This window comes from Sphaerodactylus townsendi, linkage group LG02 (assembly GCF_021028975.2).
Source record: "Sphaerodactylus townsendi isolate TG3544 linkage group LG02, MPM_Stown_v2.3, whole genome shotgun sequence".
NCBI classification, from domain to species: domain Eukaryota; kingdom Metazoa; phylum Chordata; class Lepidosauria; order Squamata; family Sphaerodactylidae; genus Sphaerodactylus; species Sphaerodactylus townsendi.
Window position 1 is genome coordinate 56133584 of NC_059426.1, and position 26233 is coordinate 56159816.

At 42.6% G+C, this 26233-nt stretch overlaps 2 protein-coding genes across 4 annotated transcripts in view; one reads left to right on the forward strand and one right to left on the reverse strand.

Moving 5' to 3' along the window:
• Positions 1 to 20557, reverse strand: part of LOC125426866 (TGF-beta receptor type-2-like) — a 53376-nt gene extending 32819 nt beyond the window's left edge. Inside the window, exon 1 of one of the 2 annotated variants that reach the window (XM_048485676.1) lies at positions 20305 to 20557. In XM_048485676.1, the coding sequence (XP_048341633.1) occupies positions 20305 to 20557 (253 nt within the window). Of the gene's footprint in view, positions 1 to 11984; positions 12225 to 20304 lie in introns of those variants that run through there. The other variant, XM_048485677.1, reaches the window with a different exon arrangement.
• Positions 20556 to 26233, forward strand: part of SNX4 (sorting nexin 4) — a 45524-nt gene continuing 39846 nt past the window's right edge. For both annotated transcript variants that reach the window (XM_048485679.1, XM_048485680.1), the window contains exon 1: positions 20556 to 20720. In XM_048485679.1, coding sequence (XP_048341636.1) covers positions 20556 to 20720 — 165 coding nt within the window. The remainder of the gene's footprint in view (positions 20721 to 26233) is intronic.

Below are 26233 nucleotides of genomic sequence, written 5' to 3' on the forward strand. Positions count from 1 at the left end.
CTGACACACAAATGCAGTTGGACCCAGAATCCAGTTGGGCAGTTGGACAGTTGGGCAGTTGGACCCAGTTGGGCAGTTGGACCCAGAATCCAGCATCCTAACCATCTCAGCCTTCTTGCTGGTTCTGTCTGGGAGACAAACACTGCATGTACTTTCCCTTCCTGCAGGAGTTGTAGATCCATCCAAGTGGATGGAAAGGGATGCAAAAGAGCAGTAAAGAAATCGAGTGTTATCCTTGGCATCGCTCAATATGGCCGAAATGTTATCTGTGTCACATTCATGCTACGGGCTTGTGTTCTGTTTCATGTGCAAATGGTTTGCTGGTGATTTAGATGAAGTTCCTGGGGAGTGTTTGAAAATTTCTGGCAGGCTTTCTATTTACCATCTGGTAGAAGGACTTTGATGAGCCAACAAAGGGATGTCAGAGTAAAGAAACTGCTATAACTCAGTAACAGGGTCCTGTGGTTTACTAAGCTAAGCGTTTGTTGGGAGTTTTTTTTGCAGATTAAAAAAATTATTTTATTGCCATAATGAGTCCACTACTAGCCAAGGGATATAAATAACCAAAAGTGAGGAGAGAGAGTTAATATTTGATAGGTTCCCCCTGCCACCAGATAATCAAAGAACTGAGGAAGGGGTTGAAAGAGGAGGAGGAGGGGTCTTAGGGACTTGGGCAGAGTACATGGGAGAAATGAGGAAAGAAGGAAGTAATGAGAGAGTGAATGGAAGAAGCATCTACAACTGCTTCATTGTGACTTTTGTAATCCTGAAAGAGAAAAGAAGGTTCAGATGCATTGGGAAAGGTATGGGATATACTTCAAACACTTTGAAGTAATTAAAATAATTTGGTTGCATCTTTTGGTTATCTCAGTTCATCTAAATCTCATCACTGTTGCCACCATCTGTTAGTCCATGTTTCTGCCTCTGGGATGTATGTGTATGTATGTATGTGTGTATGTATTCACTTCTTGCACATATGCCCCACTTTTGTCCCTTCTCGGGACCCAAAACAGCTTACATTATTCTCCTCTCCTCCATTTTATCTTCACAGCAACACTGTGAAGTAAATTAGGATGAAAGTTTGTGATGGACTCAACATCATGCAGCAAGCTTCTATGGCAAAGTGGTTATTTCACCTTCTTCTTCCAGATCCTAGTCCAATCATCTAACCACTACACCACAGAAGCTCTTCCAACTAAAGATCCGCCGTAGTGGCCTCTTGGCTTGGTCAGTATTGAAATTAATTCATGACATCACCAGTGTAAGCCTGTGCCATCTCCAGAGAGGGATCCCCCACCCCCAGATTGGGCTGCCCATCTGCCAATCAGAATCAGTCTGCTGGTTTAGATATAGTACCAAAGCATGGTGTTACTTATTTGCTTTCGTACTCAACTGTAGTTTATCATTACATCTTACATCTCATGAAAAAGGAAGGAGGGGGGTCCAATTTGACCTCAAAGGCTCTACTGGATCATGGGACCAGCATGTACAAATGTCACGTAGGAGGGGAATTTGGTGAGACTGAGTGAAAAGGTTGGCTGAATCCCAGATCCAGTCCCTGGATTGCAGGCACCATCTCAGTGCTAGTTTGCACTTCTGGTTTGGAAGATGGAAACTCAGGGCTTGTTCATATAGTTGGTTCTGGAGGCTTTTCCGGGCTGTGTGGCCGTGGTCTGGTGGTCCCGGAAAACCCACACAGCCTGGAAAACCCACCAGAACCAGTTGAATCCGGCTGTGAAAGCCTTCGACAATACTTGTTCATATAGTTCCAAGCCATGGTTAATTTGACATCATGCCTGACCCAGCCCAATATCACCCTTTCCTAATATTTTATCTTCCCATTAGATAAATTTTACTGTTAACTGTAGAAGGGTTCTATAATTAACTTGAAATGTCTGACTTAATTACATTGTGTGAAACCTCTTGGTTTTGAATCATAAGCCAGGAACCTCCTAATCCAGTGATGGCAAACTTTTCAAGGCCGAGTGCCCAACTGCAGCCTAAAACTCACTTATTTATCTCAAAGTGCCAACCCGGCAATTTAACCTGAATACTGAGGTTTTAGTTTAAATAAAATACTTGGCTCCGAGGCACAGGTTACTCCGGAGTAAGCTTGGTGGTAGTCGGTGGCTTTGCTTTGAAGCAATCGCACAACTCTTCCAACGGGTGAATCACGACCCTAGGAGGGTTTATTCAAAAGCAAGCCCCATTGCCAGCAACCGAGCTTACTCCCAGGTAAAAGATCGCACTTTAGTTCTTCGCATGAAAATCAGTGGGGTTTAACAGCACTAAACAGGCTTACCTATACTGCTTCCCCAAAACTAGGTCTTAGGTTTAATGCTAATGATCAAGCCCAGCGGCCATAGGTTCGCCACCACTGTCCTAATCATTATTAGAAAGAATGACCATGTTTAACATTATTTATTCTATGTAGGAATGAGGGGTCAGCAAAACAAGAAGCAGGCTGCTGGGATAGCTGATATTAACCGGGTCTGTAAAAGACTGGTCTCAGTGTTTGTTTATACATCCAATTATTCTGAGTCTGTAGGATTGTTTTTATCTAGGATCATGACTCTTGAGAAAACAAATGTTGTATTATCTTACTTATTTCAAACTAAATACTCAGTTAATGAGTTTTGTAAGTTCAGAGATTTGCAGAATTACATTTTGAGATGAATGCTGGTCTGCTAAAACTGACTCTGAATGCTCAAAAGTCGCAACCACAAAAACACTGGGTACATAAATAATGATAAAGGTTTACCTAGGGACTTGACTATTAGCAGTTCTTTGCTATTCTGTTGCTATTCTAGCACTGGGATACAGATGTCTGAGCACCTTTTTGTTATGGAAGTTAAGAATCTGGGCCAACTCTACAGTGAAGTGACCAGAGAAGCAGATTTTGGGGAACAGCAACCTCCCATGCTATCTACTGCCAGCCAGCTGCCCCTCCCACCTGATCCTCCTTACCATTTCACTCCCAAACTTTCACAAGATTCATATTGCGAGATTGGGCACCATTTTTGTTTGTTGGCTTCAAAGAGCTGGGAAGGGTTATCTATTCAAGCTCCTGTGTGGGGGCAACAGCAGTGGTGAGGTGTGTGTGGAAGGATGGTGGCTTGCCACCATTTCAAATGGAAAAACCCCTTGAGCCATCAATAGATGTAAAATATCTCTGATGACAATATCTCTGATAACAAGTAGTAACAATATGATCCAGATATCCCTGTTTATTGGGGATAGTCCCTAATATTTGGCCCTGATAACTTACTAGCTTTATTTTGTCCTAATTGTTTTGCCTTTGGCAAATGCCTTGTAAAAAACAGTGTATTTTTTTCTAGAGCTGTTTTTCTTCAGGGTTCAGCTGCAGAGTCTCTGGAAGTTAAATATCTGACTGGATGGATGGGGGATGTCTACAGTGTACTGAAGCACCACGCAGTGCACAACCTGCACTTCACGGCAGCTAAAGAATATTTTGAGCTGTTGGTGACACATTGTGAAGGACAACTGTGTACCACTAAACCAAAACAGCATAATAACCCTCTTGGCCACTACCTCAACAGAGAATCAGCTATTGCTATTGCAGCTATTGCAGATATTACAAAAAGTAGCGGTACTGAGTTCTGGGAAACTCCTGGGTGGACCCTGGAGAGGGTAAAGTTTGGGGAGGGATCACAGCAAGAATGTGATGCCCTCCAGAGTAGCCACTTTTTAACTGGTCTCTGTAGCACGAAGATCAGTTGAAATTCCTGAACCCTGGAGGTTGGCAACTTTAACAATGTTTAATACTGGAGGAGTATGCCAACTATGTCCCTAATTCCAGCTATTACATTTCAGAAGAACTGCAGTAATCAGGGAAAAATGAATTCAAAAATCAGAAGGTTAAATTTCTGATCCGTGTTATAAAAAATCTAAGCTTAAAGAGCACATAAACTTTTATTTCACGTTCACTTGCTATAGTTCTTATTACTAGATTTTTTAAAAAACATGAAAGATGTGGCTTGGATCCCACCTAACATTTCTGCAGATGGAAAGACTTTGATCCACAGAGCATGAAGTCCTGCTCAAGCACAAATGCCTGCCCCCAAATACTGCTTCTGGGAGATGGGAGACCAGTTTCTATGGAAGACTGTTTATGAAGTCCATAAAAGTCAAGAACTCTCTTATTGTTATCTGAAACAGATGCAAAATTGGCACACAATCTTGTATCTGGATTTGAGAAATTATCTTAAAATAAGATTATTTTAAATGTACATTTTGTGGCTGTTATTGTAGAATGTCATGAAAAAGGACTGAAACTTTGATTAAGCTAGACATTTCTTTTGTGTTTTGTCAGCATAACAATAGATCAACATACAAATCTATATATATAAAAAGCTAGCAGTGACTTTGTTAGTCATGCCCTAACACCGAAACAGCTGGATGGATTGACCCAAATTTTCATATGATGTTCCTCCCTGTTGCGGGCAGGTAACTGGACCTGCAAATCGCCGAAAGTCCATACCTGAGCCAGGTTAAATGACTTTTTCCTGGCACATCAGGCCATGAAGCTGGCTGTGTTTAATTCACCCTTAGAATGTTCGTGCAGCATGTCTGTGGCCTGAGGGGTTGGTATGCCCTTAGAATGTTCGCACAGATGGCCAGAGATGAGCAATTAAAACAGTGAATAGGTAATACTGGTAGGTAATATGAGTGGAAGTGAAACACATACACACTTTGCCGTGTGAGACGTCAGGTGGGGTTCCCCCCCCCACACAAGTAACTTTCACTCTCTGTGCCTCACCCACTGCTACCACACAACACACATACCCTCATACACATCCAGCTCATCCTCACACACCTCATTCTGCCCTCCCTCACATCCAACCACCACTTACACACTTCCTCACCCATATTTGCTGCAGCTCTCTTTTACTAAAAGCGAGCTGGAGTTTGCCTTTTTCTTCTAAGAAAATCCGCGGGGTGGGGGCGAACTAACACTACTGGCTCTGCTTCTTTTGCACATGGCCCTTTACGAACCCAGGGAGCTGGCCTCGATCTGAACGCCTCACCACCCTGCCTCTGCTGGCTGACTGGGATAGCCTCCTTGCCCCAGTTCTGCCTTACCCAAGCCAGGACTGTGCGTGTCAACCAGCCTCATGGACAGCGGGATTCGCACTCTGGACAGTTCCGTTGCGGAATGGAAAGGGTGACCTTATACTAAAAACAAGACACCACCATATAACAATGTGAATTGAAAAGGGAAAGAGGGATTCCATTTGACCACCCCAAAAGGCTATGCTGTGGATCATTGGACCTGCATGGACATCTGCGTGGGTTGCAGACTGTGATGAGAAGGACAATTGCCACAGCAATGTGTGGCCGGGCCCCACTAGTATAAAATAATTCTAACAACTTTAAGAGTACTGTTGCCTCTAATGTGATAAGTTCTTAATTCATAACTGATTTTTCTCTTATGGAGCAACAATTTTTGCTTGATTTGCAGGAAACAGGATGCAAAGTTCTCTTTTTTATTTCCCCTCATCTTTTAAAAAATGATGGCAACGAAATCTGGAAAGTAGTTATTACCTAATATTTTTTTAAAAAATCATTCTTATTTATTTAAAAGTTTTGGTTCAAAAATAGGATGAGAAAGAAAAGCAATTTGCAAAACTGAAGCAGAGAAAGACAGAAATAGGGTGATGGTAGCTGACAAAAGGAAAGTAAGAAGAGGTAGCTGTTTTCTGGTTATAAGGACACACAGGCTTATTGCAAAAGTCAGTGGAACAAGCAAGGGAAGTAGCCTGGTCTCATTAGATTTCAGAAGCTAAGCAGGGTTGTTATTTGTAAGGGAGACTAACAAGGAAACGTCTCCAGAGGAAGGCAATGGCAAACCACCTGCATTTCATTCTTGATTTGAAGCCCCCATTGCTGTGGTTGCCATAAGTCAGTTGCAATTTGATGGCAGTTACATATGTACCTTAGTGGAACAGAGGACCGCCCAGTGGAAAACAGGAAATGGTGTCACCTAGATAAAAGGGGCAATACTACGTTTGATCGCCAAACTATTAGGGAAATCTTGGGTAGCATCTGGATGATTATTTCCCCCAATGTTGTAGAACAGTACAACAATGTTCCATACCATAGGAAGTGGGAAGGGAAAGCATTTCGTACAAGAAGAAGAAAAAGAGTTTGGATTTATGCCCCCACCCACCCGGTCCTACTCTCCTGTAAGGAGACTCAAGGTGGTCTACAAACTCCTTTCCCTTCCTCTCCTCACGGCAGACACCTTGTGAGGTAGGTGGGGCTGAGAGAGTTCCGAAGAACTGTGACTAGCCCAAGAACAGCAGGAATGTAGGAGTGGGGAAACAAATTAGGTTCACCAGTTAAGACTTCATCACTCATCTGGAGGAGTGGGGAATCAAATCCAGTTCTCCACTTGCTCTTAACCACTGTACCACACTGGCTTTCAAGGACTATCAATTAGTACATGGTTTCAGTACATTTAATATTCTTGAACATCTCTACTTTCAGGCAACCTGAGTTCTTTTTTTTTTTTTGGCCAGGTCTAGATTTCTCACATTGAGAACAATCCCTGAAGAGATTTTGTTAAAATCATTGAACATGTGCTGGAGGAATAGCAATCTAAAAAGATATCTTCCTCTACATCTGGTGAGAAAATCCTGCAGTATTTTCCAGCAATTCTGGAAATTATGGAAATATGCCTGTTCACAAATGCGAGACGTAACAGAAATTAAAGTTTTGAAGATACACTGGATGAGTTAGTATGACTTCTTGTTCCACAACTGTATGAAGAAAACTAACCTGAATAAAGTTATTATATATCTTCTATTGTTATTATATCATGAACTATTCTGAGTTTAGAACACTCTAGAAATGGGGAAATTACTTTGCATTTTGTCAGCATGTTATGTTAAACTGGGAGCTCAAAGACCTGAATCTAAGCCTCTGCTTGGCAATAGGTTTACTGGACGACCTTGGAGAAGTAATTTTTGTTCACACTGGAAATTATAGTAACCCACTTCATAGGTAACTGCAGTAATAGTGTACAAGTCACCTGTGGCTTTTCTGAGCTCTGTGACATCTACCTCATGTGCAGGAAAGCAGGCAATTTCTCTAGTAATTAAAGTAATTTAATAATTATTATAGGTCTAAGATAAAACTGTTTTATTTTTAAAATGCAATACAAATTGCTGCTGATTATGTCAAGGTTTTTATAGATGTAGAAGTCTGTGTTTGAGACTGGGTCAACACATACAGCTGAATATGGTGGAATAACTGAGCATACCGCTACTCCATGCCAGCCCATGAAGCAAAACTTCCAGAAGTTGGGGAAGACAACCCTTGATGCTCAGGGGTGCTCTGGTAATTCAAAGGGCTATATTACATATTATTATTTGTATGTATTTGGTGTGGTAACCAGGATGTTGGGAATTGTGAATGTGTCACTCCGCAAACTGCAGAGTTAGTATTTGAATATGATAACAATTGTAAAACTCATTGAAAAGTGCTGCACAAATTATTAATATTTTTTGTTCTTACTGTCACAAATTTATTACAAAGCATGCAGTACTGACAATGAGATCGTCTGTTTATGCCTGTCTTTTGGTATCTTTTAATTCCCATTTTCCATAAATTGTTGAATCATTGAATGAAAAAAGTGGGAAATTCTATCGATAATAAAAGTAGAAGTCACAGGATATGTGACTGTGCCATCTTAGGTGGATTCCGCATGGGCCAAAAACAGTGTGTGTGAAAACGGTGTGAAAACAGTGTAAAAGGGTTTAAAACGGTGTAAAAGAGTTTACACCATTTTCACAGTGTTTTCACACCACTGTTTTTGGCCCATGCGGAATCTGCCTTAAACCCTCTAAATCCATGGTTTAGGATTACACTGTAAATAAAACAAATATAGTATTTCATGTTAGTGGGATGGTTACACAGAAATAGATTCCACTTTGTTTCTCATTCCCAAGTAAATGGGCATACAACTGTATGATTAATCATGACTGGGAAGGGGGCTTTTCCCATCAAAACTGAAGCAATGAAGTTTTGTTGTTTTTAGTCAGAGAGATTTTTTCATGTTCTTAGCTTTTCCATTTAAAAGCAATGGGATTTAAAAATACTCAATACTGACTTCTCAATCTCTGGACTTTTATTTGGACTCAGATAACCTAATTGATACCATTTGTGATATTTCAAGGTCCTCACTATGCAGAAAAGGCTTGAAATAATCTTTTTCTAGAACTAATTAAGGTACTTTGCTGTTAGGGCACATACAGAAATTACCGCTGTAAAATATAAAGGAATGTCTCTAGATTGTAAATGTTGTCACTGCAGCAGCCGATTCACATTAGCCACATGAGAACAGTTGGAAGGTCTTCAGCAGCAAAAGCAACATTGCTGTCTAAGATGGCTGACTGGTTGTCTCAGCCAATAGAAGCATGCTGTTGAATTCTGCTATTCCATTGGGAAAGTCAAGAGTCTAGGGTCAGCCATGGCAGTACAATCCACACAGACAAATCCTATATAATACTATTTTCCCCCTGTTATTTCTTGCAATTCTTGTTTTAGCAGAGGAATATTCATGCTGCATTTCCTTAGACAGAGGAAACTCTTGTGAAGCGAATTACACTTTATTATGCCATGGGCTTTTAGCAACTTGGGCCTTTTATTTTTAATGGAGATGAGCCACTGTTTAGTAGCAGCAGGATGTAGGCTTTTGATGGCAATGATTCAATCCTTGGATTCTATCATTAAAAAAATCTCCACTGACAGTCTAGGCAAGACCTCTGCTTGAGACTTTGCAGAGCCTCTGGTAGTGGAGAAGGAAGCATTAGATAAATGGCATGACTCAATGTAAGGCAATGTCTTTCTGCTTACTGTGAATAGATCTATGATTTTGTCTAAAGTGACTCAAGAGGGAAGTTGCAGAACTGGCAGAACAGAACTTTAATGTTCTTTAATGGATGCACTGTCGCTTTTCTTCAACAGGTGACTGCTGTTATGCAGAGGCGTAGCTGGGCCAAACTGCGCCTGGTGCACAGACCCCACCCCCTTCCCACATTTACCTATGTTCCTTTTCTTTTTTTAGTACTTTTTGAGGCTGAAAAACTCGGCCTAGTTACAGTTCAGGGAAAAAATTGCCTGAGGAACTATACTTCAGGAGACCAAGGTCTCCTGGGAACTGTAGTTCCTCAGGCAGTTTTTCCCTGAACTGTAACTAGGCCGAGTTTTTCAGCCTCAAAAAGTACTAAAAAAGAAAAGGAACGTAGGTAAGTGTGGGAAGGGGGGTGGGGTCTGTGTGTGTGCTGCGGAGGGAGGGGGAGGGGCCAGGGCGATTTTGCACCCCCAGACGTGCGCCCAGTGCATGACGCACCCCCCTGCCCCCTTGGCCCTTCACCACTGCTGTTATGTACCCCTTCCACCCCACATCTTAAAACACGCATCCAAGTCGGGATATTTATGAATACAAGGTATATGTGAGATATATTTATGAGTTATATTAAGGCTAACAAATATATATGGTGTGGCGCAGGATAAAATGGGCTAACAGCAAGCCTATGGAATAGCAAACAGTCATAGAAAATAAATCTACTCATTTGCTCCTTAATGTCCACACCCAAGCCAGAGCTACAGTCAATAGAGTTGTAAATGTGAACTATCCCTTGAATTGAGATGCTGCAATCTTCCTTCCCTTCAGCTGTTCCTAAAAGCTCCTAAGTGTTCCCATCCCTGATTTAATCTCGCTGCCTCAGCTAAATTACAATAGCCAGAGACTTGCTCTTCTGACCACCTATTCAAAGTGTTGCTAATGTAATCAAGGAAACAATTGGCTACCATCCCCTGGGTTAGGACAATAGATAGAGCTGCTGATTAGCTGAGCCCCTGCAACCCAGCACAGCTGTAAGAAACGAAACCTAATGCAAAGGGTCTCTTTTCCCACCAAACTAGCGATCCACCCTATATAAGCCCTGCTCACCTTAAGCTCATTGCTCATTTCCAACCTGAACCTCCCTTGATCAAGTTGGTGGGAGATACCGTCCTTCTATGGGATCTTTGTGCTGGCATAGAGTCCCTGCCTTCTACTTGGTCTGCTGCATTGGAACCATTAGGTAACGTATCACCCTGCTGCCTCCCAATTCCCTCTCTATCATCCAAACCTATTTTTCTCACCTTTTTATATCTCTAGGAACTTGTGTGTATGTGCATCCATATCTTCCTGTATGAGTGCTTGAAACCAAATTTATATAAACATTTTAAACTTGATTTGGACTCCTTGTGTTACTCTGCAGAACGCTCCTTGCCATATTTCCACATATACATAGTCTCAAACATCCCCTACCAGCCTGCCTCTCGCATCACCAAGTGAGCTATTTCCCCAAAGCATTGCCAAGCTGAGTTATTTTCCCCATCGCCATTTTAAAGATATTTGTGTGCTGTTACACTCTTAGCAGCTGGTGGAGGTTCCTTAAAAATATGTTCATAACCTGTTAAAGCTGGGTAACACTGCCTTTCTCAACATCTTAGTAGGCTGTGCTCAGAAACATCGGTTCTGAAGGCAGAGAGCTGTGAGTAGGTTGACAGTGAAGCGCTTTGGAGTACAAAGTCTTTCTTTGGAGATCTGTTGTGGGATAGAGCATCTCTTGCCTTGCCACCACATAGCCTGCCTGAATGAACTAAATATTATGAAGACTTTTGAAGCCTTCATTGTTTTCTTATCCAGCGAAAATGAGCAGTACTATCTTAAGCAGAGTTACACCCATCTAAGTCTGTTGGCTTCAATGAACTTAGAGGGGCGTGACTTTGTTTAGGATTTCACTGTACTTGCTCTATTACTGCTCCTCGAACTTCTCAGTACATAAGGCAAAAGATTTATACGATCTGAAAAGAAACCAAAGTATACTTCTCAGTACATGTAGAACTGGGATGCACATAACAATATGTCCAAATTTATAATAGCTTGTAGCACTCTTTCCAGGTACTAAAACATGTGAGAGACTATACCACAGCAAAAAGCTGCGGGATGGTGCAGGATCTAGGGTAACAAGTCTGCAAAACATGTTATTTGGATGATGCCACACAGGTTGACACTTGGTGTGTCGTCTAGCAGAGTTTTCTCTCAAGACCCACAGATGCCGAGGGCTTGGAATGGTCATATCTGACTCCCCTGGAATCCTCTGTCCAGAAGTTCCACTGAATTAGTTTTAGTGGAACTGGTGTGTATCGAGAAAATAAACAAATTCCATATAAAGACATAGATATTCCTGGTTGTATATATTAGAAGCAACAAACATACTCATTATGACTTCTACATAGTATCTATATGTAAATACTTCCATGTGATAAAGTGAGAAAGAAGATTTAAACAAGAAAATTTATGACAAATACTGAAACGCAGTTCCAGACCCTGTCATGAGATAGTATCTTCAGTTTTAAAGGACAGCTATAGAAATATAAACACTGTGCATAACAAAGAATTCTTTTGCTCAAGTGATAGTCTGCCCTTCCAGATAGATGTAGCTTCAGAGATCTTTCCCTTGTTACCTCAGAATTTTCACCATTTCTGTGCTGAAATTGTATGTGCGTGTGTATGAAAGAGCATTCTGTGGCTGTTTCGGTATCCAAGCGCAACTGAAGCCACATATTTCACCCATGCATTTCAGCTGATTTTAATATGCTCCACTACAGTGAAAAAAATAAATGAAATCAAAATAGGTTACTTCATGTAACACTGACCTCTGTATTCATTTGTTTCTATGTGGATGTGGTTCTGGGAGCATAGGTTCCAGACCATAAACATTTTTCATTAGTTAGAATCACAGAATTCATTTTCAAGCAAGCCTAACTGCTGGAGTTTTATATCAAATCCTCAACTGTTTTCTATCCTTCAGCTAGTCACCAGAGAGAGGAACAAAGCTAGGAAAAGGGAAATAAACAGCTCCTTGCTTTACATAGCCTAAGCAGAAGCCTTTTCTTTTACTCACAGAGCAGCAGCAGCAGCAGCAGCAAAACGACACTGGGGCTCCTCCAGGAACCCATTCTCTGGATCCTGCCAGCAACTGAATCCCCAGCTTCACAGTTTTGATCAGTTCATCCTCCGCCAGTCAGTCCAGAGCTTGTGGGGCTCCTGGCTAAAATTGCAGGGGAGGCAGATCCAGCTGTTTCAAATCCAGCTCTCTCTGTGTGTCTGTGTGTGTGTGTGTGTGTGTGGGGTCCGCCCAGGAACTGAAGTTTATGAGCAAACTAAGCCCAACTCTCTTAACACACACAAATATGGGAGGGGGAGGACAGGGAAGAAAAAGTTGGTACAAAGAGCCAGGCTTGATACCAGAGTGACAGTACTTCACCGCCCCCATGTTGTGTTGCCCAAACTGTTGGAAGAAACCTAATCTCTCTCTTTCTCTCTCTTTTCCAAACAGCCCTCTAAGTAAGATCTACAAACCCTTCTGTTTGGAGTGAAATGATGCAATACTGAATGGAGTACAGTAATTATCATCCTATCTTCCTCTTAATTTCCCTTTGAAATTCTTGCAATTGTGTTGAAAAAGACCTACACATGGAAATTGCGGAAAACATCTATGCAATCTATACTTCAAGCCAGCTGTCATTATAATCTTTATGTTTGTTAGGGCTAGGATTTTTTTACATAATGCTTGATATATAGGGTTCTTTCACACAACCTATGTAATCTGCTTTAGCTGCCAGTTCTTCATGGATTTTTTGTGCCATTGGGGAATTTTAATCTGAGTAATAAAAGAGATTTTTACCTATTTTGCGCTATCAGCCTTGGCCTTTAAAAAAAATCTCCTGTGACTAGTGCAGCCCTTTTATTTCTCCTTCCCTCTTAATTAAACTGGTTCTTTTATTTTGAATTACGTCTGACACAAAAGGCATTTCAGTTCTATGGAGATTAAAGCACCCAGGCTGTGGAGAGAAATATCTAATTTCAAAAATCTACAAGTTACAGAAGGATAAAAAATGCCTTGAAAACTCACTGAGTGATCTCTCTCTGTCTAATCCAGAGGTCTGCAACCTGCGGCTCCGGAGTTGCATGCGGCTCTTTCGACCTTGCACTGCAGCTCCGTGTGGCTTGGGTCCTCTCAGCCTCCTTCAGAGAGTCGCACTAAGGGTTAATGGGAAAGAGTCCCCATTCCTAGAGAAGCACAGCCCAAAGCTATCCGAAGCCACTTCCGGCTTCCCTGTCCCAGCTGCCTGGTTGGCTGATGCCGGTGATGCCAGCGCAGGGCAGGGGCGGAGCACCACTGGTGGGTCCTCTTGAACAGGTGAACAGCGAAGGGCGGGAAATGGGAGGGAGTTGCAGGAGCGCAGATTTTCAGCGTAATCCCCCTTGAATGGGGGTCTGGGGTCGACCCTGCTTTGGGTGGCCTCATTTCCCCCTCCCCCTGGTCCTTCTTGAGGGGCAGGACCACATGGAGACCCCAGCAGCACCACCGTGGGTTGCAGAACCACCACCCCGCCCCAGCAGCCTCACTGAGCTCCAGGGAGTTTGCTCACACTTCTGTTAATTTAGAGGTTTCTTTTTGAGCCCTTAGGCACTTTTAGAATTCAGCTGTGGAGGGTGCAAATACCAAAATGGCTGCTGTAGGAGGTGGAGCCAACCAAAAGGGAGTGAGGTCATAACTTTAATAGTATCTCTTTAACATTTAGGGCAGAAGTTCCACTTCCAAGAAGTTTACAGGCCACCTTTTAAAAGGATTATGGTGTGTAACTTTTTTCTTACTAACGAACACAAGTCATGCAGTGAAGATTCTTGTGTTGTTATGAAGATCCTTCTGTTCTGGTGGCATTTGCTAGCAAAGAGAATTGTTAAAGATCTGTTAATGAATCTCTAACGGCCAGTCAGAAGCCTTATGGACAAAAGCCCCACTTCCCCTCAACCATTTTTTAAAAACACTGAGAGGGCAACAGGAAAGATGTCTTGTGGGTACCATGAAACCCATGGACCCCACACTGGAAACCCTTAATTTCTGAAGTAATCATTGAGCAGACAGGATTGAATGCAAAGGAATCCATGTATGAAAAAAGGAAAAATTACATGTTCATGTAATTGGCAGGTAATACTGAGTTTATTAATGTACATTAATGATGGAAACGGCAGGCAGCCACGATGCCAGATGAGTAAATGTCCCTGAGAAACTTCAGCAAATGATAGACAGCACGGAAAATGCTACAAAATTATGCTACAAAAAATGGTCAAAAAATGGTCAGTGGCTACAAAATGATGCTACAAAAAATGGTCAGTGGCGAGCAACAGAAAAAATGAAAGTGAGAGCTTTAAAATTGGGTGGGAGAAATAAAACTTTTCCTGCTTAGCCCACAGCAAGCAGGAAACATTTTCAAGACCTTTGGGCAAAAAAGATTGCTAGTTTAATGTTTCCAAATATAATGTTTTGAGGAGGAAATAAAACGATTTCAAGACTTTGGGTGGGAGAAAGCTATGCAGAACTGCTCCCTAAAATGCTTTTATTTCCGTCCTGAAGATGTTTTATTTGTTTTGTGCATAATGGGCCACTGTTTTCCATGTCTTAACTAAGCACTGCTCTCTGCTTGATAAATGACAAGACACATGGAAACTTGATGGTGACCCCCCCTCCCCAAGATCACGACTGAACTGTCAGACAACCACTTGATTGCTATCATGCTGCACTTAGAATTTGAATTTACAACGCAATTCTAAAGAAATTTGCTATTCATGTGGCATACTTCCAGGAAAATGTTCCTAGATGACACTGTTAGTTCAGCAGCCTATATTTTCATTACATGATAAAAAGACCTTAAGAACTTCCAAGGGGCTTTATTTCTTCCCATACATGTTGTGTTTCTTTCTGAAAAGCTTTGGGTTTGTATTGCTTCTTCTTTAAAGCATTTATGTCAGTGGTGGGATTCAGCCTATTTGCACCAGTTTGGTAGAACCTGTAGCTAAAAAAAATTTCTCGTTCAGAGAACTGGTTGTAATCCCACCGCTGAGTGCTTTCGGAACTGGTTGTTAAATTATTTGAATCCCACCACTGCTTTAAGTGTTTATGCAAAACTTTTATTCAAGCAATCCATGTGAGTATCTGGTTTTTTTCAAAAGTCTGCCAGTTTTCCCATTTTGGTATTTATGGGACAAGCTTTCCTCCTGTTAAAAAAAGCAGCAAATCTTCTGGCTTGAAATAGAGGGAGCTGGGGGTTCTTCCTTTTCTCTGAAAACTTACCAGATTGTCACTGTTTTTAAGGAGTTTCTGGTTTTCTGTCTGGCATAATGTTTATTTACCCCACCCTGCTGTCTTTTTGACTCCATCACAGTTTTGTTTTTAATTTAAAACATTATTAGACACTTTTCCTTACTGTGGAACACAAGGTGGCTTAAATATATATATAAAACATTTTAAAAACACAAAGAGAACAACAATGATAAAGCCCACAAAAGTTGCAGTTTAAATGGAGAAGCATCTTTGAGGATGCTGGACCGATATGCAAGATCTGTTTTCTTTACAGTTCTCTTGGTCCTATAAATTTTTGGTTTTTCTTGTAAATTCTTCTATGGTGGATGGGGCTGCCAACTTGAATTTACTTTGAAGCACAATGATTTTATCATTCCCTATTTCCTAGGCATCACAAGCAAGTATAAGCTTTTTTTCCTTCATCATCAGTACAAATTAATTACCATGAATTATCATTATAAACAAAAAATTATAAATAAATTATAATAATAGTCAAAAGCATCCTAGTTTGTGCATATCTAGAGTTGCTGGGTTTTTTTTCTTTTGTTGGTCAAGCTTGACTTGGTCAAACTATAACAACATTGTTATGTATGCAAGCACCCAGGCAGACAATGAATACACAGACTGGGCTTGGAACTGTCTGTCCAACTTTAGTATTTGTCCAATATTAATATTTATATTACAGTAATAATTAACAAGTGGTGGCAGCAGAAGACTACCAGGGTATACAACTCTGGGATCCATTTTCGAAGGGTGCAGTGACCAGTGTTAGGGGTTTATCCCAATACAGTTGCTAAACTGATTAGATTAATTTCCACGTTCAGTTCAAAGTACTTGTCGCAACTTCATGGCCTAGAAGCGCTGCCTCTATCCTGCAGCACAGGGTGGCCTTAATGATTCAGGCAAAAGTCCAGGATGGGCCCCCAGAATCATTGCCATTGTGCTTCTCCTCCCACTACTGCCTGGAGAGTTCCCTGAACTACAACTGTAATTTTCCAGGCTACAACGATTGGTTCCCTGGGAGAAAGTGACTGCTTTGGAAGGTGGACTGTATCATACTATACCTCACTGAGGTCTTTCAAGTCCCCAAACTCCTCTTCCCCAGACTGCACTCCCAAAATCCCCAAGAATTTCCCAACCCAGAGCTGGCAACCCTACGAGCAAGGGCTGACTTTCACTCCATTTCACCCCATCATACACCAGTCCAGTGGAAGCCCAACTGCCCAAGCCCCACATGGGGTGGGCATCAGCCGGGTCAGGTAACTTCTTTTTTCTTGATTGACTGACTGTTAGATTTGTATCCCACCCTTTCCTGTCAACATTCCAGCTCAGGGTGGCTAACAACCACAAATACAATAGAATTAAAATATACAACTACAAATAAATTATACTTAAAAACCTTATTAACTTTAAAATTCCAGGTGGCACCTTTAAAACCTTAAATAACAGTTTCAGGAATAACCAGAATAATTAGTAAAGTTGGAGCAGGGAGAAAAAAAGAAGGGGAGTGATGGGAACAGTAAAAATACAAAGGGAACAGCTACAAGGATGCAGTAAAGTACCAGCTAAGATTAAAACTGTTGCTGTCCTTAACCATAGGCCTGGTAGAACATCTCAGTCTTACAGACTATGGGAAATTGAGCCAAATCCTGAAAGGCCTGGCTTTCACTTGATAGAGAGTTCCACCAGGTCGGGGCCAGAGCAGAGCAGAGCAGAGCAACCTCTGGCTGAGGTTGGCCAGACACTTCTTGGGATGGAGATCACCAATAGGTTGTTACCAGTTTAGTGTAATTCTCTTTCAGGGGTGTGTAGGGAGAAGTGGTCTTGAGGGTACGATGGTCTCAGTGTTTAGGACTTTCCCCCCTTCCAACAGGAAGACTAAGCTATGGGCAGTTGGGCTCTCCAGTATGTGGCGCAGAACAGCATCCCCAGTTGCCCATTGGCTAAGACCATCTGTCTAAAAGTGTCACCTTGTAAATAGGTGCCTGTATCAGAGTTTTCTATAGTATGTCTTCTACTTTGTGGAATGATCTGATCAGGAAGGCTCCCACGCTCATTCTGCAGAAAGAAAGTCTGAAATTGTAGGCAGTTTTTTATTGCTTTGTTCATGGTTGAGTTTATACTGTTTTATTGTTTCTCTAATTTTGTAATACAGATTCATTTTGTGTTTTGTATCATTTTAGTAGATTGCTCTCTTAATTTTGTAGCTTATGGTTTTGCTGTTCATATTATACTGCTTTTATTACATTCTTTTTAACTGTATAATATGACATGAGCTTAGTGGAAAAGGCGGACTATAAATAAAGTAAGTAAGTAGCCAACTTGACAGATGTATTGATCAAGAGATAAAGGACTGATTCAGTACTGCCTCCCTTGGTGCTTCAGGAGTGTTAACTTTTTATTTGAACACATGTACAGTGCAGAGGCATTCCTCCCATTGGGCAAAATGGGCAGTTGCCCAGGACGCCCCCTTGTGGGCCCCCCAAAAACTGCAGGTTCGTTTGTGGGATTTTTTTGTATTTTCAGCATTTTCCCGTTTTGGGCCTGCAGAGGGCGCAGTTTTTAGGCTAGCAGCACCAAAACTTCAGGGATTTTTCGGGAGACTCTCCCGATGATATCACCCAGGTTTAGTGAGGTTTGGTTTAGGGAGTCCAAAGTTATGGCCTCCCAAAGGGAGTGCCCCCATCCCCCATTGTTTCCAATGGGAGCTAATAGGAGATGGGAGCTATACTTTTGAGGATCCATAAGTTTGGACCCCCTGAACCAAACTTCACTAAACCTGGATGGTATCATCAGTAGGGTCTCACGAAGATACTCTGAAAAGTTGGTGCTGCTATCTTAATCATTGCACCCCTGACAGCAGGCACCCCTTAAAGTTCCCCAGATTTTCCTTTTAAATCCACCCCCTTCCTGCCAATGCTTGTTTTCTTTCTTTCTTTTATTCTCTCAATGCCTAATAAAGATGGTTATTATTATTATTATTAAATCCATCCCCTTTGGCATGGATTTAAAACGAGAATCTGAGGTCCCCAGTTTAAACATTGAAAGGGATGCTGTTTCAGGGTGGGGGATAATCCACCCCAAAACAGCATCACTTTCAATGTTGTTTAAACTGGAGACCCCAGATTCTCCCTTTAAGGTGGATTTAAAAGGAGAATCTGGGCTCCCTACTTTAAACACCATTGAAAATAATGCTGTTTGGGGGTGGATTCCAGCATCACTTGTTTAAACTAGGGAGCCCAGATTCTCCTTTTAAATCCACCTTAAAGGAAGAATCTGGGGTCCACAGTTTAAAATAACATTGAAAGTGATGCTGTTTCCCTCAATTGGGGGGACTAGATACAACACCATAAAATGTTTTCATAGCAGTAATAAAACATTTTGAAAGCATTTTGAAAACGTTTAAAAAAATATTTCTGCTGTGTGGGATGGCCCATTGCTGTGTTCAGATTTATGAGTTGGGGCATGTTCTATAATGTGATGGTGACTTTGAAACGACCTGGTGGAAAAAATCATTGTTTAGTCACGGTAGGAGAGGGTGGCTGCCCATTGAGGCGGGCATCAAACTCAGGTTTTGCCCAGGGTTCCAGTTTGTCTAGGTACGCCACCAGTATAGTGCTATGTCGACACAGTAGACATCTTAAGTCTACAGATGTCAATGAGTAATTAAATGAAATATATATTTGTCTTTCCCCAAGCTTTTTTAAAAAAAGCAGAACAGTTTAAAGGGTTGAGACTGCTTTGAGAAAGAGAGAAGAAATGGTTTAGTGGCCTCACCAGTTCCTAACCAAATGGGTCAGTGGCCTCACCAGTTCCTAACCAGTTCCTCACCAGTTCCTAATCAGAGCTACTCTGCCGCAAACAGACTGTTCACCTAACCAGGAGGCTCATCACTACATTATCTGGTCCGGCCCAGGACACAGAAATGTACAGGATATGCCACTAGGGGGAGATGAGATCAATCACAGGGAAATTTTTGGAAAATCTGTGTGAGAAAAAGAGAGACACAGAAGGAAACAAGAGAGAAAACGAAAGGGGAAGCTAAAAGAAAACTCATTGTTTTCAATCTGAGGAAGTACAGTACCTTGATAATTGAAACATCTATTCTAAACTACAATGCTCCTGTATACCAGTTACTTAGGGAAACAGAGTCAGGGTGGTGTAGTGGTTAGTGAGTCAGACTAGGATGTGAATGAATCCCCATCTGCTATAATGGAAGCTCACTGGGTGACCTGAGGCCAGTGACATACTCTCAGCCTGTATCTAGGATTGCTAAATCCAGGTAGTGATAGAAATCTCCAGCTATTACAACTGATCTCTTGGAGAAAATAGTCACTTTGGTAGGTGGACTCTATGGCATTCTACCCCTTTGAAGGCCCTCCCCAAACCTTGCCTTTCTCAGGCTCCACCCCCCCCCCCCAAATTTTCAGGTAGTTTCCAACTTGGAGCTGGCAATCCTACTTACCTCACAGGGTTGTTGTAAGGATAAGTGGAGAAAGGGAAAATGTAAACCCCTTTCAATCCCCACTGGGAAGGAAAGTGGGATATAAATGAAATCAATAAATGCATACCTGGGGGATGGGAAATCTAGATGCCAACTGTGGGAAACAAAATGCTGGACTGAATCTAGCAGCCTCCTCTTATGTTTGTTGTCTAGGAGTAAACTCCACTGAACACAGTGGGACTTAGAAGTAACTGTACTTGTGCCCACTTTCATTCAGATGGTGAGCATGCCTACCTAAAACCGAAATGAAAGGCTAAACTTTTGGCTTTGAAATCCGTTTACTGCTTGAAATAATTGCTTAGCAACTTCCGAATAAAAGAATTTGGGCAATATATTAACAAGATCTGACTTCACCAGTAGAGAACGAAGTTATACCACGATGTGGGACGTCACAGATGTGTCCATTGCGTAGCATATCCTTTAGCCATAGAATGCAAGCAGTTTCATTATGCATCCAGGAATTACACAAAGGACATATGACATTTTCCCGATTGCAGCAACAACAAAAAACACCCCGTAGTCGTGCATGTAACCTCTTGCCCAGGTGGCCTATATGATGCGGGGAGCACTTACTCGCAGTGTAAAAACACGCGCATGGATCAAGGATCAGATGTGGGAACTGTATCTGTGTGGATCTCCGCACTGAGGAAGCCTCTCTTGCATAAGATCCGAGCTGGTGAAAGACTGCAAGAAGGAGAGAGACTAAGGAAGGGCAGCTCTCTCGCACACCCACAGCGCTCGGCTCCCAGACCTCTCCTGGGTCAGCTCGGCGCCTGCGCGGAGGGGAGTCGCTGAGCTCCTCTTCTCTGCTCTCTTCGGCCTCCATGGAGCATCCCGGTGCGGAGAGTCCCGGCGGCGGCGGCAGCACCAGCAGCAGCCAGGAAGGCGACGAGCCTGAGTCGCCCAGCGGGCCCGGGCCCGAGGAAGGAGACGAGGAGGAGGGAGGAGACGAGGAGGTGACGGCGGAGGCCGGAGCGGCAGTTTTCACCGTAAGAGACGCGCCGTCGTGATTGTGCAACCGCTAATGGCGGCTGGCCTTTCTCGCCTCCCTTCTCCGAGCTTGCCTGGCCTGGCGACCCGGGACTCAGGAGGCCGGCTGGGGAAGGCGAGCAGAGGAGCAGCAGGGAGGCAGTCACGGGACGCGGCGTGGGAGGCAGGAGCGGGGATGGGCGGAGAAGTGCAGGAGGCGGCAGGAGGACGGATTGCATATGGGGGCAGCAACTCCAGGTGCAGCACGGGCAGGAAGGGGGCCGGCAGAAAGTGGGAAGGGTGCTGCTGTGCAGCCGGTTTGGAGAAGCAACTGGACATTTTGGGCCCTGCTGAAGTACCCTTTTCTTTGACAGAGAGTTGTTGCAAAATCCTCTTTGCTGCGAAAGCATTACAACGGTCTCAGGTTGCTTGCTGTAGGAACCATAGTTTTAGGAGACCATAGTTTAATTTCAAATATGGCTGCATTGGCTTTGCACCACACATTCAAAGTGATTTTTACGCGTGTTGTGATATGAAGCAATTAAGGAGCTCTTTTGGTGTAGTTTAGATACGCTGCATTGTTTGCATCTCATAAAACAGCCTCCTTGGAAGGGTTGTACTAGTTCCATGTTTAGAGCCGGCACCTGGAATGTAGAATGGGTAGATCTGACTGGATTTGGAGGAGTGCACAGGTTAATAGGCTCATTAACCATGATGACTAAAAGGACTCCTCAGATTCAGTGCTAACAGGCAGCATAAGGGCAAGGCCTTACCTTTTGTGCCCTGGCTGCTGTTGTCTATTGCGTGAAGCAGAATGGACCACTGAGTTCATCCAAAGGGCTCTTTTTTATGATATTGGGGGTGTTCAAAAGAGAGACAGAAAAGAATGGCTTGCCTTGTTTGAAGGAGTCACTAACTTTGTGTCTTCCCAATCATTCTTCCCTATCTGCTGAGTTTTAACTATGACCAGTTCTTTCTCCTGTCACCAACATAGCTGGTACCCTCTCAGAAATCTAGTGTGCTGTACAGCTAAGAGACTGAGCTAGAAATCAGGAAGATCCTGGTTACACCTCTGCTGGGTTCCTTTGGGAAAAAGCAACCTTTTAGACACCCTGATCGCAAACTGATCAGGGTTTTAAAAGGGTTTTAAAAGGTTTTAAAAGGCAATTGTGGGATTACGAATGAAACAAACTGCAGATCAGTATAGATCTTGGACCATTGGTAAGATACGTTCATGACGGCATGAATGGTTAACAGCCTGGCTGTTGTATTCTGGAGGAAAAGCAAAAAAGTATTTATATACACTGATGTATTTCTCATGAACTTCAGCAGGGCGATGCAACTTCTAGCATGCTGTTCTTTGGGGGGGGGGGGGAACATTGCCTACAGTCTTTGAAGTTACACTCATTGATAAAACTCATGCAAAATGCCTGTGTGTATATAGACCATAAATATTTTTCTCACCATTTTTTTTGCTTTTCCTTCGCTTTGCTTGGTATGGCCCTTATCTCTTTTTTCACCTATGCTGTATTTTGTACAGAGGTAATTTTCAAAGTGCAACAGATTGGTCTAAAGGTTTATTCCCATGTAGTCTTCTTAGATGGTTCTAACATAACCAGGTGGTGAATGTGTGTTTTATTCTGTTGGTCCATGTCAATCATTTTAAAACATAAACATTCTAACAAAGCTGATATTTTTGTCTTAACTATTAACAGTTTCTCATATGATTTATGAGTGGAAGATTACAGAAATGAGATAAGATTAAGAGAATAAGAACACGGAGGTACATATACAAGATCATATCCACTGACAGGCAAATTTATTCACAATTTACTAACTGGTTTGTTTCTATAGCAAGTAACATCTTTTGTCACAATAGTACCCGTAGAAAGAACATCACCAACATCAAGAGGAGTTGAGGAAGGGCCTTTAACGCTTTTCCCACCTCCACTTTCCACCTGCTTTCACTTGGATCTTCTTCAGCTCTTGTTCCCCAAGTTTAGCAGAATTAAAAGTTGTGGAAAGTTTTGTTTTTTATTGGCAGACCACAGGTTAGAATCCATTGTAGGCCTGTGCTATGGTGGTGGCAGTGTCAAGGAGAATGAACAATGGTGGAAGCAAAGTATCTGTACAGTGTCATTTAGGACAGTGATGGCGAACCTTTTCGAGACCGAGTGCCCAAATTGCAACCCAAAACCCACTTATTTATCGCAAAGTGCCAACACAGCAATTTAACCTGAATACTGAGGTTTTAGTTTAGTTGGCTCCAAGGCATGCATTACTAAGGAGTAAGCTTGGTGGTAGTCGGTGGCTTTGCTTTGAAGCAACCATGCAACTCTTCCAATGGGTGAATCACGAGCCTAGGAGGGTTTAATCAGAAGCAAGCCCCATTGCCAGCAACCAAGCTTACTCCCAGGTAAAGGATCGTGCTTTAGTTCAGTGCATGAAAATCAGTAGGTTAACAGCATTTAACAGGGTTGCCTACACTGCTTCCCCAAAACTAGGTCTTAGGTTTAATGCTAATAATCGAGCCCAGTGGCCCCGGCCAACCTAGATATGTGGGGGGGGGGCCCTCTGTGCGCACCCACAGAGAGGGCTCTGAGTGCCACCTCTGGCACCCATGCCATAGGTTCGGCACCAGATTTAGGAGATTTTTCAAAACGACAGGAAGCTCACTTCACTCTGGTTCTAAGGATGACCTAGCAGAATCCTCTGGAGCCTACTCTGACTTGTTTGCTAATTGCATTGCAGATCAAGTGGCTTTCTCCCCCCTTCCCCCCCTCCTCTCCAACTGGGATGGCTCATTGGGCTTCATATAGTTGCTTAATGTATCCTTAAGTGGTTGGATGCTTGAATGAATTTTAGTTTTGCAGCATAAGGATGGAGACATGTGCTTTGGAAAGCATGGCCTACCATTTATATGGTTGGCCTTTACCTGTCATGACTGAGAACACTTGACTTGGTGGTTTGGCCCAAGTGGTGGTGATAAATGTATTAACAGAGGGGGTGGGCCTAACCTAGCAGACAGTAGTGATACTGCTCTTGAAGAAACCATCACTGGACCAAATTATCAGCTGGTTTTATCTATTCTTGGGCAAAGAATTTGTGTGGGTGAGGTGCAACCACACACCTCCAATGATTCTTGAATTATCTGTGTCCAGTTCAGTCTGTCTTTGGGCCAAGGCTGGAATCAGAAACACCCTTGGTCTCCTCGGCTGATAGTATGTACTGGGAGATAGGGACATGTGGACAATACTATCAGTTATGGGTTGGAGCCCTTGATCTATCATCAGAAGATACTGACAGTCACAGATCTTACCTGTATTCCCCCCGCCCCCATTCCATCCTTTTTGTACTGTGGGAAATTAATTTATTTTTTCCTCATTTTGGCTTCTGCGTGGTCTAAGAGCCACATGGATTGGGAGGCTGCAGTGGGGAGAGGGATTAAGTCACCTTTTCTTCCTCCATTGTACAACTTCACTGATGGAAAATTGCAGCCTCCTTATCTATCTATCCCCATTCTATCCCCATCTATCTATCCCCTACTCCAGTGATAGCGAACCTTTTCAAGACCAAGTGCCCAAATTTGCAACCCAAAACCCACTTATTTATTGCAAAGTGCCAACCCGGCAATTTAACCTGAATACTGAGGTTTTAGTTTAGGAAAAACGGTTGGCTCCGTGGCTTACTCGGGAGTAGGCTTGGTGGTAGTCGGTGGCTTTGCTTTGAAGCAACCGTGCAACTCTTCCAACGGGTGAATCACGAGCCTAGGAGGGTTTAATCAGAAGCAAGCCCCATTGCCAGCAACCAAGCTTACTCCCCGGTAAAAGATTGCGCTTTAGTTCTTCCCATGGAAATCAGTGGGGTTTACAGCACTGAACAGGGTTACCTACACTGCTTCCCCAAAACTAGGTCTTTGGTTTAATGCTAATAATCAAGCCCAGCAGCTCAGGCCAGCCTAGATGTGTGTGGGGGGGTGGGAGCGACTCTGTTTGCGTGTGCCCACAGAGAGGGCTCTGAGTGCCACCTCTGGCACCTGTGCCGTAGGTTTGCCACCACTGCCCTATTCTATCCCCACTGCAGCCTCCTTATCCGTATGGTTATTTACAAGTCCTGTACAAGTCCTGTCTCAGGAATAATCTTGCTCAGAGATGGAGAAAAGCAGTGGGAAAGTGGAATGTAGGGAAGAACTGCAGTCCTTTGTCCGCAGGATCCAAATCAAGGTATCTTTCTGGGTTTCATGACTGAGCTGGGAATGGGAGACATTATACAAATGGTATCTGTGACCAAGATGCTCTTTGTTCCAAAGCTAGGTTCCTTATAAAAGAACCATTCTTTTCTGCCCCTTGATAAATATCAGGCTAGATTACCTCAGTGTTCTTTACATGGGGCTGCCCTTTAATAATGTTTGTAAACTATATCTGGTTCAGTACAGGGGGCAGTTTGTTAAGTAGAACTTACTGCTCTGAGGATATTCTTCTGATGCGTAAAGATCTGCACCTGCAGTTTGTTTCTGGGCACAGTTAAAAATATTGATATTGATCAGCGGAACCTTAAATGGAGACCTTCCTCCCCCATGAATCTGGCATCAGCAGACTCTGAAACAGGCTCCTTAGTAGTCTTTGTTTGGTATCTGCTCCACTTTCAGCTGCTAATAAAAGGAGTTTTATTTGAGCAAACATTTGTGGAAAGGGCCGTATAAAGCTTTTCAACTACCACTTTATTCCTATTTTAATTTGATATGTTAGTCTTCGTTATTGTGCATCAGAGAAAGAGTGTGGTGATTTGGAACCTGACAGAAATGGCATAGTTCAGCTAAAAAGACAGTGGCTGTTTAGTATGCTGCAGTTAATACAATGGTTAATATTTGGCTAGGTCTATGAAGACCTACGTTTAGATCTCCACTCTGCCACTGAGCTTAGTGACCTTTTGTTGAGACTCAGTGATTGGCCCAATGTACCTTACTGGTCTGTTGTGAAAATAAAATGATAGGGAGGATCTATGTGTACTGTTTTAAGCTCCTTTGAAGTTAAGCAGGATAAAAGTTAACCTGTACACAAACTGTGCATTAAAAGAAAATAATTATGCTTCAGGTGGCTGCATACATCTGTGTTGCAGTGTACAGTGTGTTATATGTATACTGGAGATAGAAAAAGTGCAAAGAAAGGCAACGAGGATGATTGAGGGATTGGAGCACCTTCCTTATGAGGAAAGCATGCATCATTTGGGACTCTTTAGTTTGGAGAGAAGATGTCGGAGGGGGGATATGATTGAAGTCTATAAAATTATGCACGGGGTAGAAAATGTTGACAGAAATTTTTCTCTTTCTCACAATACTAAAATCAGGGAGCATACATTGTAAATGCTGGGGGGAAGAATTAGGACCAATAAAAGGAAACATTTCTTCATGCAACGCATGATTGGTGTTTGGAATATCCTGCCACAGTTGTGGTGTTGGCCAGTAGCCTGGATAGCTTTAAAAGGGGCTTGGACAAATTTATGGAGGAGAAGTCAATGTAAGGCTACCAATCTT